This window comes from Pithys albifrons, chromosome 1 (assembly GCF_047495875.1).
Source record: "Pithys albifrons albifrons isolate INPA30051 chromosome 1, PitAlb_v1, whole genome shotgun sequence".
NCBI classification, from domain to species: Eukaryota; Metazoa; Chordata; class Aves; order Passeriformes; family Thamnophilidae; genus Pithys; species Pithys albifrons.
In genome coordinates, this window is record NC_092458.1 from 79,660,052 (window position 1) to 79,680,075 (window position 20,024).

A 20,024-nucleotide genomic window follows, 5' to 3' on the forward strand; every position below is an offset into this window, starting at 1 on the left:
CCTCTCCCCAGATACGCTCCTGGACCTAAGTTTTTTCAGGAAAAAATGGGTGGAAGGGGAAAGAACCGTGTGTCAACTGTGGTTACCTATATATGTGAACTAAATATATGTCTGTCTTCCACTATGTATACCAGTACAGGTATCCACAAATGAGTAATGCATCTTCATTTCATCACCTCCAGTGAAATGGAGCAGAAGGATTTTGAGAAAAAACAGAGATATAAGTTAGGACAAAAGTATGAGAAGAGGACGATGGAAGAAAGAAAAAAAATTGCAAACTAAAATATGCTTCCTCTGTCTGTAAATATAACTTTGTTGCTTGCAAACCCATCATCTGCATTTCAGCTGCCTTTTTGCTAGTTTATTCTTCTAATTTTTGCCCTGTCAGCTGACATGATCTTGGTTTTTCCTTCTTCAGTCACTTTTTCCTTCCCTTTTCCTAAACATCTTCCTTTCTATATTGCTCTTCTGAATTTACCTTCCATTCTGACTCCCTTCTCACTTTATCCAATCTGAAGTAATTATTTCTGTTTTTTATTTCTACCGATTCAGTTCTGTAACCTCTCTTCTTAACACCTGAGATTTAGCACCTTCCTTTTTCTTCTAGTCCTGCAGCAGATGCAATAATGTTTGAACAGTCCAACAAAAGTTTGGAGAAACTTAAGTGATAAATATTAAGGCTCCTTGGTGAAACATCTGCCTGGTCAACAGAGCACTACTACATAATTTGTTTAGAAAACAATGTAAGATGGACATAATAATAGGATACTGAAAAAAATCACACTACAAAAGGAAAATAAATCAAGAAAAACAATGCCTATATTTCCATAGTCCAAGATTTATACAGCAGTACTTCCTAACAATGTGGGTAGTAAGACATTCACTTTAAGGGAGAGGTACGATCTTGTTGCAGTTATGTGACATATTGATTTTTCTTGTCTTTTACTCAGTAACTATGAACCAGAGCACTCACATTCCAGAAGCAACACTAAGCAAACTCAACAGGCTGCTGTTAACATGGCAACCTGAAAAATACCCTGGAAGCCGTGTAATATGCAGAATATACCTCAAATCCTCCACAAAAGAAACAGTTCTGAACTTTCAAACTCAAGTAACTTTTCACCTCCCAGGTTCAGCAAAGATCACCTAAAGCCATGTTGGTTTACAGTCACTTAAAAATGAGCAAAGTCCACCTGAATGACAAAGAGTACCTCTGCTTTCCATGCTTATCCCAATCTGTGCATCATGGTACAAGCTGTGCTTGAAAACGATTGAGGTCAAAACTACCCAGAGCAGAAATAGCAGCCAGGTTTAATTAAACCTGAAGTTGTCAGGAATGCAGTGCCAAGCAGAGCAACCCATAGGGGACAGTCACCACTTTTAAGCTCAGAGAAACTGATAACCTTTGGATAAGGAAGTTTATATGAACTCAGAAAATAAAAGACTACTTCACCTGTTTTCCCTGCAACATTTGACTCCCAAGCATCAGTCAGATTTCCATAGCATAGAGGTAGACTTACATTAAGTCTCTTTTTAGAAAGGTTTTAATTACGCCGCTTAGATATTAGGATTTTATCTGTAATGATGAAAGGAATTATATATGACCTTTGTGACCATGACTGGTACTGCTCTCAGCACGTTTTTGGGCATTTTGGTGGTGGGTGGGAGGACAAAAAGCTCTCTGGGAACAGATTCAATACAAAGCAAAAGAGAATTTTCTGTTTTTCAGGTCAGTAAATGCTTATTAACAATAAACAGTGTTTTATAGTCAATGGGAATATACTCTACAAGCCAAGCAGATCTGACTTTGAATAAGGTGTTTATTCTGAAAGTATGAACATGATTTTGTCAGTTTGATCCTCTTATGATTAGGAAAAAGGCTGAAGTGATTTTGAGCCATTAAACAGGAAACACAGTTTAACAACTCTCCCAATTATTTTCTGCTTTAGATGACAACAGAGAGGACAACTGCCTCCCCTGGCACTCTGGATGGATCCACACAGGATTCTTCCAAGGACTGTCCAGAATCTTACTGGAGGGGTTCAATCATTCATTCACATACACTCCAAGGACTGCCCAAGTGACCTCTTTGCTGTCTCTTCTCCCTGAGCAGCTGAGTAGACTCTGTGCATACCCACAGGTATTTTTACCCAGACCCATTTATATCTGGTTCCTTTGGGAAAGTAGCACATGAACCACTGTGAAGAAGTACTACTCACAACACTGATTACACTGAGAAAGAAAAACACCTCAAAAACTGATCTGTGCTAATTATTTTTTACCAATTTACCTTGTCTTAGCACTTGTGTTGGTGTTTATAAACAGGGCTTAAACAAGAATTAAACTAAACCTGATCCTCTATTTTAATTGCTCTGTTAAACACAAGTTAAATGTTGTTGATGATTGCTCAACAGGATATTCATCAACCTTGGTATGGAGTGACTAATTTTAGCAAAGAAAATGGTTTGGAGCCCATTCAATTGCCAGTATTGCTGTGCCAGGTCAGAGAAAAATTCACCAAATACCTCTGGGCTCGGCATCAGTTGTCACCTCTTAAAGGGCTATAGGAAAGCTGGAGAGGGACTTTTACAAGGGCATGCAGTGATAGGACAAGAGGCATTGGCTTCAAACTGAAAAATGGTTGGCTTAGATTTGATACTAAGAAGAAATTCTGTCCTGTGAAATACCATGTGGTGGTGAGTCACCGGAATAGGTTTCCCAGAGAAGCTGTGGATGCCTCATCCCTGGGAGGGTTCAAGGCCAGGCTGGATGAGGCTTTGAGCACTGGTCTAGTGGGAGGTGCCCCTGCCCATGGCAGGGGGGTTTGAACTAGATGATCTTGAAGCTCCCTTTCAGCTATAACTTATCTATTAACTTACAGGTTGTCTCTAAAACACTGATTCATTACCAAAGACATAGATAGGAGACAATTAGCTTCCTCCAAAATCATACAATATAGTTTTGATGAGAACTTTAGTGTTTTGAGTTTGTTTGATCAGCATTCACGCAGACAGGTGTCTAACCTCAACCTTACAAGTCCAGTTCTCTGAGGCTGTTATGGCTTAACTCTGGGTAATAGAAGAAAATAAAGCAAGAAGACTGCCAATGCAAGGTTCTTAATGGGTTATAGATGAAAGGAGGAATGCTTCTTTGAATCCTCTAAATTAACAGCCCTCCTCTATCCACAGACTGTTCTTGGCCAATATGCGTAAGTAATGGAATTACAAAAAAACAGGCAGCAGCTTCCAGAGTTTTGCAATTACCAGGGGATCATACAGCTTGAAGAACCATAGATGGCTACATGCCACAGAAAATTCAAAGTCAAAGGGCTGTAGTCAAAGATTACTTTGAAAAGCAACTTTTCCACTTTGAGATATAATAAAGAAAATTTGAGAGGTCTAGTACTTAAAGGGAAACAATGACAAGGTAAACAACATCTCTTGCAAACTGAGAAAGAAAAAAGTCATTAAAATGAATGTCTCATCCACCACCACTTCTGAACATTTTAAAAAAGGAATACTACTCATAACCTGAGAAAACATATGTGAAACTAGTTTACTCTAAAAGTGAAAGAAGGTAGTTACACCTGCATACATGTCAAATATTTGATATTAAGACCATTTGATTTTCCTGTTCTCCTCTATTTTCACCAGAAGAAATAATGTAATTTTCCCTGATATGAGCTATTTGAGAACATATATGAAAACCAGGATTGCAGCTGTTTTCATATCATGTCATGGTAGATCTCCAGCATCATAATTATGATATGAGACTCCTTAAGTAAGCAGTGTAATCTCCAGAAGACTTTAACACATTTAACTCAACATTTCCCTTTGTAGTCCAATTATGTTTACAGCACTGGGGGTTTTATGCCACAGAACTCCACTCAATTCAGAAAGCTTGAGTTGAGAACAAACAAGTTTTGAGATGAATACCAAAAATCAATTGAACTCTAAGAAACACTGTTTAAATTAACTTTTATGACATAATAGATATACTAGCAACATACCTGAAGAAGAACATGAACAGAGCAGCTGTGATGCAGAACAAAAGGACCTACAAAAAGGAGAAAGAGTGTTAGTACATAAAACATCTCACTACAACTGCATGTTCTGGATCATGAAGATTTTACAGCTGTTACTAGAAAAGCTACATTTTATTTATACGCTTGATGGGCCAGAATGAAAGCTTGTCTGAATCCACCAAAAAGCACTGCCTTCTTTCTAGTGGACTTTTGAGTCGTTCCTCTAGAAGCTAAAAAAATATTAAATCTGAAAGAGGGTTGTGGAACAACAGTCACAGCAAATGACATCACTTAAAATAGTCTGGAATACAACAACTATAAAACAACATAATTTAAACAAAAAAAGTACTAGAACTGAAATTTAAACATTATGTTTTGCCAGTCTTTGCTTTTGTGATTTACTCAAATACCATCTTTGCTTTTGTGATTTACTCAATACCACATTGCTAGTTTCAATTTAAAAGGCACAGCATTTAAAATGTGTTTACACACAGCTGCTTCTGCGGAACTGCTTTCCAGCAAGTTTGAGAGTAGATAATTCTATTCCCAACTAAGAGTATCCTTTCTAGTTGTTTACCTTATGTTTTAAACTCACTTGAATAATCCCATCTTGCTCTACACTATCAAAGTGATCATACAAGTCACTGAGCAAACCTGGCAGCTCTCCAGCACTGAGAGGTGAATGTCCTAGCACTTCCTCCCATCCTCTGTGCTGGGGCTTAGCCCTCTAACCTCCTCCTTGCCACCTGTACAGGGACTCACAAACGCTGAAGTGAAAAAAAAAATTAAGTCAACACTTGCAGAGTTTTCTGCCAATTTGGAGAGATAAGGAGATGGCTGGAAGGATGTAAATGCAGTGGAGCAGTCATGGGAGAAAGGGAAGGAGGGGGACCTCCCAGTCAGGTGCAGAGACAGGCAGAAAGGACAAACACACCCTCTGTGTGAACACAACCAAACTGCTGTACTTTGACTGTAGAACTGCTTGTACATACATCTGCTTCAGGAACAATTACACTGGGCTTTAAGTTAAGAACCTGCATTAATCCACTCCATCTTTGCCAGATACAGCTCATTGGTGAGAAAATGCTGTTTTGCTCTAGATATTTGTCCATATTTGTGCCATGGTCCATATTTGTACCATCATTCAGGAGTAAAAAACTTTACAGAGATATTGCAAGTGTTTCAGAAAATACTTGCACTTATTTTCAAGAGTTGAAGAAGTTGTGATCATGAGAAGATACAGATAGCTTATGTGAGAAGAAATTGAAATGCTGGCAGAGGTGCTTATTTTAAGGTTATAACCATGTAGAACAGTAGACTGCTGTATGCTAATACAGCTCAGAAAGTGTGGTAAAAGTATCAATAGGAAATGTTTACAATGACTTTCAGAGAAGAAAAAATCCTACAATGACACTATTTCCCTTTTCTAAGTCCTCTGACATTTGACTTAAAATTAGGTCACACAAGACACTGTAAAGTCTGCTATGTAAACCAGCCATTTTTAACTTTTCCTTTTCACCAGTACTATCATATTTTATTATTCTGCAATAAAAATGTGAACATCTAAAGTTATTTTACATTAAATCATTAGGGCAAAGTGAAGGCAATGGTGTATTTCAGTTCAAATTAGTAAAAAAAAGAGGACTTACATTTACGTACAAGTTCTACTTGAAAAGATCTGCCCTAATCCTCCAAAGTTAAAACCATATTTAAGCAGCCAAACAACAACAAGCAATTCTCTGGAAGCTACTTCTGAGAGACAGAAGGGACAAGAAGTCTTGACAGCCTGAGCAACGGTATTGGGAAATAAGTGAGAAATGGCAGAGAATCAGTTTTTGGGGTTGGGGAGGGGGGTGGGGACAAAATGAAACAAAAACAACAGCAAGAAAAAATAAAGATGCCTTTACACACTAAAAATGCTCACTTCACTAAATGTCTTCTTGCCCTTTTTTCTTTTATTCCTTTTTAATCTTTCTCCCAGTAAGTTTGAAAACACCTAACAAGTATTTATACATATCAATAAGATGCTCTCTGAACTCCTCCAGCATCTTCTTACATGACAGATGCTCCATGCCCTTAAACACCTTCATGGCCCATCTCTCCAGTATTGTCCATGTCTGCTTTGTACTGGGAACCCCAGCACTGGACATAATATTGCAGATGTGCCTCAGCAGTGCTGAGTAGAAAGGAAGCATCACCATCAAGTGGCCCCCTTTGCTGACTCATGTTCAGCTTGGTGTCCACCAGGACACCCAATACTTTGCTTTCCAAATGCCCCCAGCATATACTGGTGCCTGGGGCTATTCCTCCCCAGGGGTAGGACTTGGCACATCCCTTTGTTGAACTTCATTAAGTTCCTTTTGGCCTATTTCTGTAGCCTGCGGAGGTCCCTTTGGATGGCAGCACAAGCACTAGTGCAACAATAGCTCCTCCCAATTTTGCATCAACTGCAAAGCTGCTGAGGGTAAAGACTCTTGTGTACTCCTCCAGGTCATTGATAAAGATACTGCTGACCCCAACATGGCCTGCTGGGCTCCACCACCAGTGACTGGCCTTCTGCTGGAATTTGTGGTGCTGACCACAACCCTCCAAGCCTGCCACTTCAGATCAGTCAGTTTTCAACCCACCTCACCATCCACCCACCATCATTTTGTCTACAATCTATATTGTATTAGCAAAATCTGGAAACTAAAAATACCTTAAGGCCTTGCCTAATCAGCCTCTACAATTTCCTTATGTTGTCCAGAACTTATTCTTTGAAAAAAATAAAATATGGAAGACATTGGGCAGGAGGAAAAGAGGAAACTGATACCAATTTTTGTAAATGAGAAGGTGAGGGACTATTACACTGTCAACCAGACCACCCCTAATATCCAGAAAGGTACCAGAATAAACTATCTGAAACAGGCAGCTTATAACTATGTAGGTAACAAGATAAGAAACAATCAACACAATAAAGAAGTAAAATTATTGCAATTCTCTTCTTTGACAGATGCTTTAAGGAAAGGAGCAGGTGTATTTTATCTGAACTTTAACGCACCTTTGTGGCAGTTGCTTATGCTAATTGAGTGGGCACAGGGCTGCTCAAAAACACTGCAAGAGAAAACTCCCATAGTTCATTATCAAACTAAAAGGCATTTTAAATGAGGTCACCAAAGAGGTCTTACCTCCCTCTTCAATAATGACTTAAATGATGGAAAATGACTGAATTGCTCAAAGTCAACAAGATAGAATTCAATAAAAGCAAATATGAATTAGTTGGGAGGAAAAATCACATACGTAAAATCCAGAACAAGAACTAACAGTGCAGGCAAGAGTACAACAAGTATGCATACAAGAGTACAAAATTCCAGAGATCACTGATAATTAGGCACAAGCAATGCAACACTGTGGAAAGCACTGTAAAATAATAGACTCTTGTAGAAGCAGAAGTAAAACTCACCCTAACGACCCCAAAATACTGTATTGGGGGCACAACTGTTAAAGAAAAGCACAGACAAAAGAAGGCAGTCCAGAAGATCACTATGGATATAACAGATGTGTAGGGGTCCGATTGTTGGGAAACTGCTGAAACTATTAAAAAGGTAGGTAGTGATGAGTATGACAACTATTTTCATATAATTATAAACTGATAAATCTGTCTCATCAAGTACAGAAGGAGAAAGGCAGAGTTGAACCTACAGCAAAGACAGCACTGGTTAGGCAACAGAAAGAACTCTCTCTCCAGGGTAGTGATACACCAGAACATGTTGCCTGGGAGATTATGGAATCTCCTTTATCAGAGGTGTTTAAGATCAGTAGAAGCAAACACTATTTCTCCAAGGAATGCCCCGAGCATGTCTGACAGGGTATCTCCAGTATCTACCAAACTGAAGGACAGCAAGATGTGCGGCTAAACCAGACTCTTCTACATGAAATGTACAACCCAAGACGGAAAGCCCAGGGACTGTCTTACCACAGCAAAAATACGGCAGAAACAGAAGGCAAATGGTGACCAGGCTCCAAATCTAAGGTATTTTCAAAACAAGCCTTTATTTCAACTTTTCCCCATTCTAAAATTTTTACACTATCCTCAGTACAATACGCAATACCTATTTCAGATTTTAGAACTATATTAAAAAAGAGAAAAAATATTAAAGCCTACAAAAATATAATTCTAAGTATTAAGTGAATTTTAGCCTCAGAATCCAGTGAGCAGGAAGCCTCATTTGGAATTTTTCTTGCAGAGTCCATCACTTTTTGATTTATGATAGATCATCAACAAATTGTCCTTGGCAACACACAGACCTTGAAACTTTCCAGCTGAAGAAACAGATACAAGCACAAAACCTGCACACTGCCTATGAGAATGATATACCCTAAATATTTTAACATCTGTAAAGGATGTACATAGGTTACAAGGAAAAATCCCTATGCTCCAGGACAGGTTAGCATATTTGGAGCACTGTAATTTAATTGATTACATTACACTTCACTGTACTATGCTAAACCTTAATAAAAAAAAGAGGAAAGTTGCTGACAAAACTGAGGAGGTACTTTTTTCCCCTGTCTCTGTTGGCTGACAAAGCCAGTATTTATTTTTTTCCAAGAAAGTTCAGCCCTCATATAATCAGAATCAGGAAGTGACATCTGGCAGTACCCAGTGCTGAGCATAAAACAAAAAGCCCTGGGTAAGAGTGTTTACCAGATGCCCCAGTAACAACAGCAGACCCAGTAACTCAAAACTGACTTGCCCTCACAACCAGATTAAAATCTTGGACCAGAGAAAGGGGAAAATAACATTGTTGAAACTATCAAAGCTACTTGAGTCTTGTGTATTCAGGCTTTTCCCACGTATCCTAAGGTTATCCACATATTCCCACATAATTCTAAGGTTACGTGCATTTTCTTTAAGCGTTTCTGTTATAGTCAGATTTCCTGGGGTACAAAAAGTGACTGGAGGCTGCTGGTTTTCCCACACAGCCAAAACAAAGAGTAGGACTAAAGACTGTGATAAAATAACACAGACCTTGTAATTAAAAGGAAAAGCACTGACGATATACATAATCTATGTAAATGAAAACAGGAGGAGGTAAAAGGACAGATGGGTGATATCAGCTGGTAGAAGCACCCAGAGCGTTGGAGCTACAGTTCAACACTGCACAGTGCTACACTCGGCTCAGGAAGACCTGAGGCAATTTCAACCACTGTCACATCCACACTTGACTTTCAGTGTATTCATGAAGCCTGAAAACCATCACCTTCTTGATCAGCCACTTTGCAATGTTTGTGAGAGCTACAGCTACACCTGATAAAAACAAAGTTCTTACTCCTGGTTCCTGGAGGCTTCATGATACAGAAATGCAAACTGTCAGCTAAGGTCTGCCTGAACGAACTGTGGTGAGAATCATGGAAAATTAAACGTCTGGTTAGAAGTTCCCAAAAATTATTACTTGAGTCAATTTCTTCCAAAGTTACAAGTAAGAGATCTAAAACAGGGATATATATATAACTAGGAGCTTTCATAAAGTGGTCACAGATTTTACTCTTAAAATATACCATGTGGAAAAAGCCAACTATTTTGTTTGGGTTTTTTTATTCCTTAGAACAAACAATTCCTCCACAGAAGAGTTTGTTGCTGCCTCTCCTGCTAGAAGTTATAAGCCCCCTTACACCTTTTTACACCCCGTTGAATTGTAGCATGGTAGTTGTATTACATTTTGTTACATCAGCTAATATTACCAGGGATGACAGGAGATGCTCCATCAGACTTTTGACTACATAATCCATTGTTCAGATTTACCCCTCCTGCAGACATGAGGAAGGATTTGTTGTGCCCAAAAGCCATTATGGTTTTTTCCAACATATTAATTGGTCTAATTAAAAAAAAAACAAACTCTTACTAACTAATGGTAAATCCACAAAGCTACTTGTCTGTAGTTCCTGAATTTTATTTCAAGATGGGTTACTGCCTTATCAAAATGCTTTCTACACTGCTTATCACTAAGATTATCTCTTAAGCAAACTTCCTTCTAACAAGAAAAAAAACAACAAGCAAAACAACGAAACAAGAAAAACAAGGAAAACAAATTAAAATAATTGAACTAGCTGTGGCGATTAATGTAACAGTCTTGTACTCCATGATCCAGGAAATATATATGCATGGACATCTCTTTTCCACCTCCACATTGCATAACATCTTTATAAAATACATGTATGCTACTTTTTCCAGTAACAAAATAGCTAGTTTAAAAAGCATAAATTTTTCCGTAATTTTCTAGTAGTTAAAGGGGATGGGAATCAGTCTTTCTAAGTAACTAGTCATGTAAAAGACACCAAAGATATCAAAAGCTGTATAAAAAGAAGTTAAAATCTTAAAATCTTAAAATCTGATCTAACAATCACTTATACTAATATAAATAGTTATTTTCTACTATAACACCTCAGGCAAGAAATTACCACAGTAAACAATTACCTGATTGAATCAGTCACCATTAGCTGAGAATGAAGTTCTTACGTAACAGCTACATCATCACCTATATGGGACTAAAGGGCAGAACTTCAGCCCTAAATCCACAAGGTGTCAAGAGCATCAGCTCTGCCTCCAGAGATCACTGCAATGAACAGCACCTATACTGACACAGTGCAGAGGAAGGCTGATACAGGCACTATTAGATTACATCAGCAATGGGTTTGGCAAGTGGCTTTCTTGAGCACTGAACTAACTATTTCTCCTGTTCTCCACATCACTTCCCTATTTGCTGTCCCAAGTAAGTACACATCACTTGGGGAGGTTTTTATTGCATCTCTCATCACTCTTCCCCCACCTGCTCTTTTCAGGCAAGCGCAGTAGATTCTCCTGAGCATAACTCTACTCTTAACAGTTAAGAGAACTAAAAAACCTCAGAAGAGACAGCTACAAAAAGCAATTCAATGACCACATTGTATGCCTTGCAATAAAACTGAAGCTGCCAGTATCTTAACACTTTGGGATTATTCAAGATAAGATAGGGAGGTGGCTGAAGTTCTAATGCAAGAGCCTGCATGAATAAAGACAATTCTTTAGTTTGGTAGAAACAACTGCAAATGATGGGTAGAACCTGAAGTCTGTCAAATTCAGACTAGGAAGACTTTTTCTCAGGTTAGCGAGATTAATTAATGAAATGTGATTAGACTGGTTTGCATACACTCAATGCACGATGTGGTGAGATTCACTGGCCAGTTTTTATCAGTATCCCCACTGGATGATGACATGGTCTCCTGCAGCATTACCATTAATAAAAGTAGTATTACTGATGTCTGTCTTCCAAACAAATGCACTATATACACTAAAACATGCATTTGTACACACATTAGCAAAATTAATCTATTGCTTTTATTTAAATTTCAGTAGTGAAAAAAATACATGCTTCAGGTCTGTCAAACAACTTACTAAAGCTGTAGTGAAAATATAGTGAAGACTGAAGGGAAAAAGTACTCCCAAATCCTGCAGCAGCTCCAGCTCTGCTGCAACCCTACAGTTTTTTGTGTCACTCCTCTCTCCAAGGCCTGTGCTGACCCACAGATGGCATCTCACAGCACCAAACAGTCCCTTAGACAGAGCCAGGGTGTTTTCAATAACCATCTCTGTATTAGGTGACAAGCTCCCTGGATTTCAATCCCCTATGGAGACAGAATGAGCCAAGTGGGAACGCTAAGCAGTCTCAGATTCCTCAAGCAAGTACAGGTCTGGAACAAAGGAGTCTCTAAGTCCAAGATCCAACAGTACTCTTAACAAAACACACGCAACCATCAAACATTGCTGTCTATACATGGTGGGTACAACTAACTACAAAGTTTGGCACTATCTGGTTACTCTGAGGTCACAGCATACCTCTTCTCTTTTACACACTAATTAAAAATTGTGGTCTACTTGTTTTTTTATTTTCTATTTATACCTCTTCACAATATCTGTTATTTTTCTCTTAGGAACACCTCTCAATTCCTAAGAACTGCAGTAAGCAGCAAAAACAAGCTATTTAATTCTCAGTGCTGTCTATGTTTTTTAAAGAAGTCACACAATTAATTCCTGTGCAGAAATGTCATTAGTAAAGTCTTTAAAACAGAGATATTCTCTACTGAAAACAGATAATTTCTTTCTGCACAAAAGCATAAGAACTTATTGAAAATGGGGGTTGTCCTTCACCATGCTCAAATGTCTAGTGATCCCAAAAAACATATGCCAATTGGAAATCCTGAAATGGAACTACCTCTCTCTGGACATTTCAAGGGATGCAAGGTTTTGCCTTCTTTCTACAGTCAATCCTGCCAAATCAAAACCTTTACAATACCTTATCTCCTTCTCTAATTGAAATCTAGCATATTTGGGGAAAACTTCATGAGCTATCAAAAGTATTGGTGAAAACTTGTCAAAACCTTGGTCATCACCAAAATTATTATTTTTCTAGTTGAAATTAAACAAGTTTTGAAGCAATGCAACACTGATTCTGCTTCAAAATTGACAGGCTTCATGACAATGTAGAGAACAATCTGTCAGATCCCTGTTGGGCACAGGGCCAGTTCAACTACACCTACAACACTTCAGCTATTAACAGACTCCCGATTTTTTTTCTGCCAGCAAGCCTCAAGCAATCTCTGGGCTGATAAGATCAAAAGAAACACTAGTATGTGTTATTAAACAAGAGATTATGTAGAGTCTTGTTAAAGCACTGTTGTTTGATTATGATTAAAAGATTACGACTGGCAAATGCAGACAGTAACTGAGCCGAGACTGGGAGCACCTATGAGTCTCAGAAGAGCACGAAAGAATAAAAGAGAAAATTAAACCCTTTATTTACTTTTTAGTTCACGAATTCCATATATATATATATATGCACACACATACATACATATAATCAAGCATTTCAGCATTCTTCATTTGTTTTCTAAAAAAACACTTGTCAAATGTCTTCCCCTGTTTTTCATATTCTTTTATCCACAGCAAACACACTGTGAAGGAGCCACAGATCAGCCTTTCTAAAAGCTCCTGAGGAGAAATCACTATTTTCAAGGATGCACAGTGCTTGAGAGACTGAAGCACAAAAAAGTACTTGCCAAATGAAACAGCAGTACCTCACTATTGCACCTTCCTAAAAGAGCAAAGAAGAGCTATTTCAGTGTATTATGGAAGAGCTGGTCCAGGCTTGTTTCTGAAACTAATCAACCCTTGGACACACAACTCGCAGGCGGCTCCAACACTCGGCAATGGGACACACCTCCAGTCCTATTCTGTATCTTCTGGTACTCCCACATCTCCAAGCACATCCCAAGCTATAAAACAAACCTTCAATTATCACCCATAAAAACACTATTCTGTTATGCTGCCACAGAGCTGCCTTCCCATTTCAAGCAGTATCTAATTAGGGAAAAATGGCACGCATGCACACACAAAAATAGATATAGATCGTAAGTACAATACCTTAGGGCTACAAAGACATCAAATTATTTGGGAGCATTGCTGGTTTTTTGAGCAACAAAAAAAACCCCAACAACAACAACAACAAAAAAACCAAACAAAAAAACAACAACAAAACCCCTGATCCAGCTTAGTAATGATTACAAGAGGAAGAAGACTGCAGGAGGAAATTCAAAGTAACATATCACTAGAAAGAGAAGCAAAATACTTGGAATAAATCACAATATATATTCTAAAGATAATGACTTAAAAATTAAGTCTTTTTTCTTCCATACTGTAAGATGCATTTAAATTAAGTATATTTATTTTTCCCCACTCATCTGGAGGGATCACACTATGGACTCAAGTGCTCAATACAGAACACATCGAGTATCATGAGAGTAAACTACAACTTAAAGGAGACAAACAGAATTGAAAGACATGATGCATCCCTAAAGACAGTTCACCTTTAAGTAGTTTTCCCTCAGTAGTAGGACTAAAATGAAATGCCAAGTTAACTGAAGTCAATGAGCATCTGTCCAATGACCACTGAGACACTGCAAGAAAATAGAGGGAGAGTACACTCTAACCATCATATTTGTATTCTGAGTATAACTCATAAATGTATCTTCATCAAGTAAAGCCTTTTGTAGTTACTTCCCCCCCCCCCTCCCCCCCCCTCTCCCCTTTATATTTACCAGAATGGGGAAAAAAAAGACATAAAACCTTGGTGTTTTATTCAGTGTTGCTGCAGGGTGTGCATGCCAGGAGGTCTCTCTCCTGCCTGGAGCAGCACAGGCACTCGCACACCCCACCTCACACAACCAAGCTTCCTCCTCCCAGAACTGTCCCTTGGTACATACATGGCATCAGTGCATTCAGACATTAACAAAACCACTGTCAAATAGATTGCTGTTGAAAGGTTACATGTGGATTCTGACCAATAAAGGAAAAATTAACAGCTTAATCCATTAGTCCCCACAAGAGAAGACTTTTACCATGAGACATGGCAAATTCTCAATTTACTCAACAAAAGAGTTGAACTGAACATTGACAGTGCCGTATTTTCAGTTCATTCCCCATTTCGTGACACAGCTCAGCTTTAAGCCCCCCCGACCAAGACATCAATACTCAGACAAGCTGCAGGTTTGGGGGCTTTTTGGCTTCTAGATTCACTTGGGTTTGGAAGCCTTTTGAGAAAATCAGCATGCCTTCAGCAAGGCATGTCTTGCTCCATTAGGCCTGTCTGGGGGTACAAGAGCTTTGATGACACTTGAAATCTTGAAGTTCATTATTGTGTTTGAAAATAATAACAAACAGCTGTTTGGCAGACTTCATGATTAATTTCTAATTACCAGGGAATATCTGCAGTTACCATGATTGCATATTTCCAACAGTCACAAAGAGAGTTGTCTCAAAAAAAATTTCTCTACAAGTTTTAGAAAGTCAAGGATTTCACTAATTAAACTTTTCATATAAAAAGACCCCCAACAAGTAGACCAAGAATAAATTCCCTATCTTAAAGAGCTTCCCATTGCTTGTGAACTAAAAAACCTTCACCGAGTTTTTCAAAACAGGGAATCTAGAAAATTCACTATGAAATAAATGCAAAACATCTATTAGTCAATAAGTGTACGTCCATCTGTGTTTAAATACCCAGGTTTGTCTCGGTCAGAAGCAGGAGTAAGGCAGATACACAGTAGTCCAGGACACAACAACAAGCTTCCCACTGTGAGAGCGATTAGACACAAAGTGGTGTCACACGGTCACACACAATTCTTCATGGTGCTCAGGTACTTGGAAACTGAAATAGTTCAGGTTTCTCTGCCTTTCACACACAAACAGTCCTGTACAAGTCTAACTGCGGTAGGGACTGGCACAGAAAACTATGGTGTTTGATCAGATTCTTCAGAGATCTCCTACAAAACAAACAAACAGCTTCCCAACAAAGGGAAGTTCTGAAACTACATAGTGAAGCAAACCCCATGATACTTAGGTTCTTCACCAAAACCTCACGGAAAATACTGTGTACAAAGAAAATTAATACAGTTAATGTTTTAATAGGCAGTACCTTTGAGATGAACAGGTTTCATGAGACTGTAAGTTCATATATCATAGAATCATTAAGGTTAGAAAATACCTCTAAGATCATCATGTCCAACCATTAACCCAGCACTGCCAAGTTCACCACTAAACCATGCCCCTAGCACCATATCTACACAGTTTTTGAACGCTTCCAGGGACAGTCATTCCATCACTTCTCTAGGCAGCTTGTTCCAGTGCTTGACAACGCTTTGGAATAAAAAGCTTTTCCTAATTTCCAATACAAACCTCCCCTGGTGCAAGTTACAGCCATTTCCTTTTGTCCTACCGCTTGTTACCTGGGAGAAGAGACCAACCACCACCTGGCTACATTCTCCCTTCAGGTAGTTGGAGAGTGATAAGGTCCCCCCTGACCCTCCTTTTCTCCGGGCTAAACACCTCCAGTTCTCTCAGCTGCTCTTCATAGTACCTGTGCTCCACATTCCTCCCCAGCTCTGCTGCCCTTCTCTGGACACACTCCTGCACCAGAACATCTTTCTTGCAGTGAGGGACCCAAAACAGCCCCTAACCCTAAGTGACCCTAATCCAACTTCAACCACTGTAGATTTTAATGAGGGGAAAAAATATTCTCTCAAACACTTGAAGCTGAAATTTTGTTTCATAGAAAATCCTTTCTTGCCAGCTTTTTCCCATTAGCTGAAATGAACCTCACTTCTTAGTTCCAGAATCCAAAGCAGCCTTACCACAATTTCCTCTTTCTGAGCAGTCAGCTCTGGACAATCAAGATATTTACACAGTATAAAATATTTCTACTTTTTGGAGTTTAATTTCCTAAAGAAATGAGTTCTTTGTAAATCCCCTACACCCTGCAGAATTTATCACCTGTTTCAACCAAATTCAGCAAAGCTGCACATCTCAAACAGCGTTATGTTCCTGCAAGTCTCACTGAAACTGGCAGCTGGGTGGTGGAGAGGCCACAATTAGTGGCCACCACCAGAAGAACTTTCTGACTGCACATGGAAGTTACCTCCTCCCTTTGGTCTGCTATTCTTCAATAAAACTGATGAAAATAATTACAGTTAACATGTTATACATCCAGCTTAGTCTTGAGGAAATAACAGACAAAGTTACTGTGTATCAAGTAACATCCTAAGTACTGTGCAATGCTTTTGGATACACCACAAACCTACACACTCAAGGAATTTTAAATTATAAGAAAAATACACTTTAGCATTTGCTCTACATATAACTCCAACTTTATCCTAACATTGCCAGGAATAGCTTTAAAATATGTGCTCTACAAGGAGTAAAACTTTTCCACATTTCTTTAAATTCACCACATTACATCAGAGTAAAATACTTCTGAAATACCTGAAATAGACACATTTAATTAGTCATCCAAAATGGTAAAATGCTATACAAGGCTTTGTTCTTGCTGTTTCAAATATTTATTTCCTTCAGAACTACCAACAACTTACAAAGTTACAATCATTTCAAATTTTCAGATATTTCTATACCTATATATATAAATATATTTATAGCTAATACATCCTTCAGATTTCAGTCTCTTCATCATTAAAATACACAAAAACTTTGAATTATACCACTGGACTGTACTGAATCAAATTTAAAAACATACACTTCAAATCCACATTTAAAGCCTAAGATTGGGTCACTGTGATACTGCTACAAGCTCACACATTCCTCACAATGGCTACATGTCTTGCCGTGAAAGTTTGCTCGTGGCTAGGCCATGCACTCAGTTCAGGCTGGAGCTTCATGAATTACTTCCAGACAATGTCAACTTATGTAGTCATTGCTCCTCCTCCAGCACCTTATTCTTTGCTGATTATTGCCATGTGCTTTCTTCTGGCACAGAGATGCACAGAAAAACAAATCACAGCTGTGGTGCACCTGAAGGTAACTATTTTCCGCTCCCAAGGACTGAATGGGGTCACAGGCAGGCAGCTGGGGTTCATGCCTGCCTAAATCTGTTTAAGCCACACCAAGATCAAATCCCAGCCTGATACTAACACAGTCAATTCAACCAGCATGATTTGAACCTCCCATCTTTATAACTTCAACAAATAAACATGAATTAGTTGTGAATTGTTCAAATTAGGATACATTGAGACGGCACTATTAAAAATATACTTGAAATGCATCACAAATGAAAACTACAAAAACATCTCTAAATATTAAATCCATGTGCAAGACAAAATTTAAATCTGGTTACTTATCCTACAAGAGCATTACAAATGTGTAAATACTAAAAAACCAATAAATTTATTAGTAGTCTTTGCAGATGTCTCATATTAGGCTTCTGAACGTAACTCCTTAGCTCATGTTACAAATATCAACCATAAGATTTCATCTCCACCATGAGACTTTCTCCTTGTTGGTCTCTTTTTCTTCTAGTTTATAATCACTGAAGAATTACAAGGTTTGATATTACTTTGGTATCCAGAAAGGAACTGCAAGAGTTGTCTTTAAAAGTTTACAGGTGTTGAAATACTTTTGTTGCTGTGAGGTACATATATTAAAATAATATTCCAAGTATAATACTCTGCAAGGCAACACCATGAAAGCCATGGTATCCAGTAAACATTCATACTGGTGAAGTTTTTAAACAGTAGCAGAATGTGAAGAATTTCTGACAAACACTAAAAACTAGGAAAGGAACAGGTTTAAAGAAGTAGAAATAAATAATCTATTTTGATAATTCTGAAATAAACAGCAGGGTTTTCCACTATTGCAACCACTTAACTATGACTTAGGTGGTGTATTTGATAATTTAGATGGTCAAATTTTGAAATTACTAAAATTTTTGGCATGCTCAGATTTACTGTAAATTAGTTACAACAGGCAATTAGTTATTCTCCAAATGCAACAGCTTCCTGCCCCACATGCCTGAGCCACAGCTGCCCTCGCTGTTCTGCTGGTAAGACTGTGGGCAGGGCAAGGAAAGGGCTCAGGAAGCCAGTGGGGCAGCCAGGAGAAATACACATTAAAGAATGTGCTCTGGTATGGATTTCTTTTCTTAAAAATGCTGTGCAAGCAGCAGACACCTACCATAAATGCTTTAAACATACACACCTATATAATGGTATTCTGGTGTTTATGAACTGAGGATAAAATATTTTAAATCTATTACAATTATTTATGTTTATGTGTAAATCAAGGCACCTTGCATATCATGTCCTTTAACATCAGTATTCCTGTATCTCTCCACAATTGTGGCAGAGTTTTCAGTAACACTGTGATGTACATGCATTGCTTTGCAAGTAAGAGCCCCCTTGAGAACGTGAGGAGGGGGAACAGCAGGGTAGGCTAAAGTGCCTCTCACGTTTCCCAAGATAGGAGTCTCCACAATGTGCAGCTGACATTGGCTGTCATCATAACATACTGCCAACTCCTCAGGGTAACGAGGGCTCTTAACAATTTACATTTTATGTGAGCATGCTAGGAAAAGACAGAGTCAGAACTGCTCGGAAGGGGGTGAAAGCAGAGATTGTGTTATCTGTTGAACAAAGGAGTTCATGCTGCAATGGAATTACTTGTCAGTGAACTTTATGGAGAAGGTGTAGATGTTCCTGGGGCATGTGAAAGGAATGACTTTCATTTCTCACTACAGATGTCCCATCCCACACCATCCCACTGCTGGAGGCTCCTCGCTCAGCATCCATGTCACTGCACTAAGCCAGGGAAGGTGCCCAGGCTGCTGCTGCTGCTGCTGACAGCTGTGCAGCAGAGAGCAACTCATTTTGCTTTGAAGAACCTCTCATTTGGTCCTTTTAGCCACCTCCTATGTGGACTCTGAGTGGAAAGAGGAGAAGCTAAGCAGAAGCTATGAGAAATACCATTTTAGCTACACTCATGGTGTCTTTCCTTATGTTTTATTAAGCTGTAAGATTATTAGACCTAATAGAGGCTCAAAACCAATACTGAAATTGGTGGGAAAATAATGGTGTTTTACTAAAATATTTAATTTTAAAAGTTTAAATGGCCAAGGCTCGCACACCAGCAAACATGCATTTTTAATGCATTACAGAACTTTATTACAACTTGATTAGGGTAACTGTTTACATTAGATTATACTCCTCTTTCTCACAGCAGTTTTAAAGTTATTGTGTCTGTTTTACTAACAAACATTTCATTGTTAGAAGATCTGTCCCCTACTTCTTCACAAAACAGTTACAGGTTCAGAAAAGCCTTGGCACTAGCAAGAGAATATTACGAAGAAGGCAGATTAATTTTCATTCTTTCTGCTATTGTTACTCCTACTACAGAACAAAAAAAAGATTAAAACATTGTAGATATAAGGTATGCATTATAATGTATACATATTATATAAAACATATAATGTATATATATATTACATATGTTAACATTGTATACAAAACAACTCAAGGAAAGAATAGTCACCTTGATAAACAGAGTAAAATAACTCTTTATAAGACACACGTAGCTAAGAGCTGGTTATCAAGACCTAAACCAATTCATTTGCAAAGATTATTTTAATTTTGAAAAATGAATTGTTACTGT

General features: G+C 38.4%; 1 protein-coding gene across 1 annotated transcript in view; it reads right to left on the reverse strand.

Annotated features, from left to right (window-relative positions):
* Window positions 1-20,024, reverse strand: part of TMEM135 (transmembrane protein 135) — a 180,653-nt gene that overhangs the window by 57,775 nt on the left and 102,854 nt on the right. Inside the window, exon 6 of the mRNA XM_071556068.1 lies at window positions 4,010-4,056. Within this exon, the coding sequence (XP_071412169.1) occupies window positions 4,010-4,056 (47 nt within the window). The remainder of the gene's footprint in view (window positions 1-4,009; window positions 4,057-20,024) is intronic.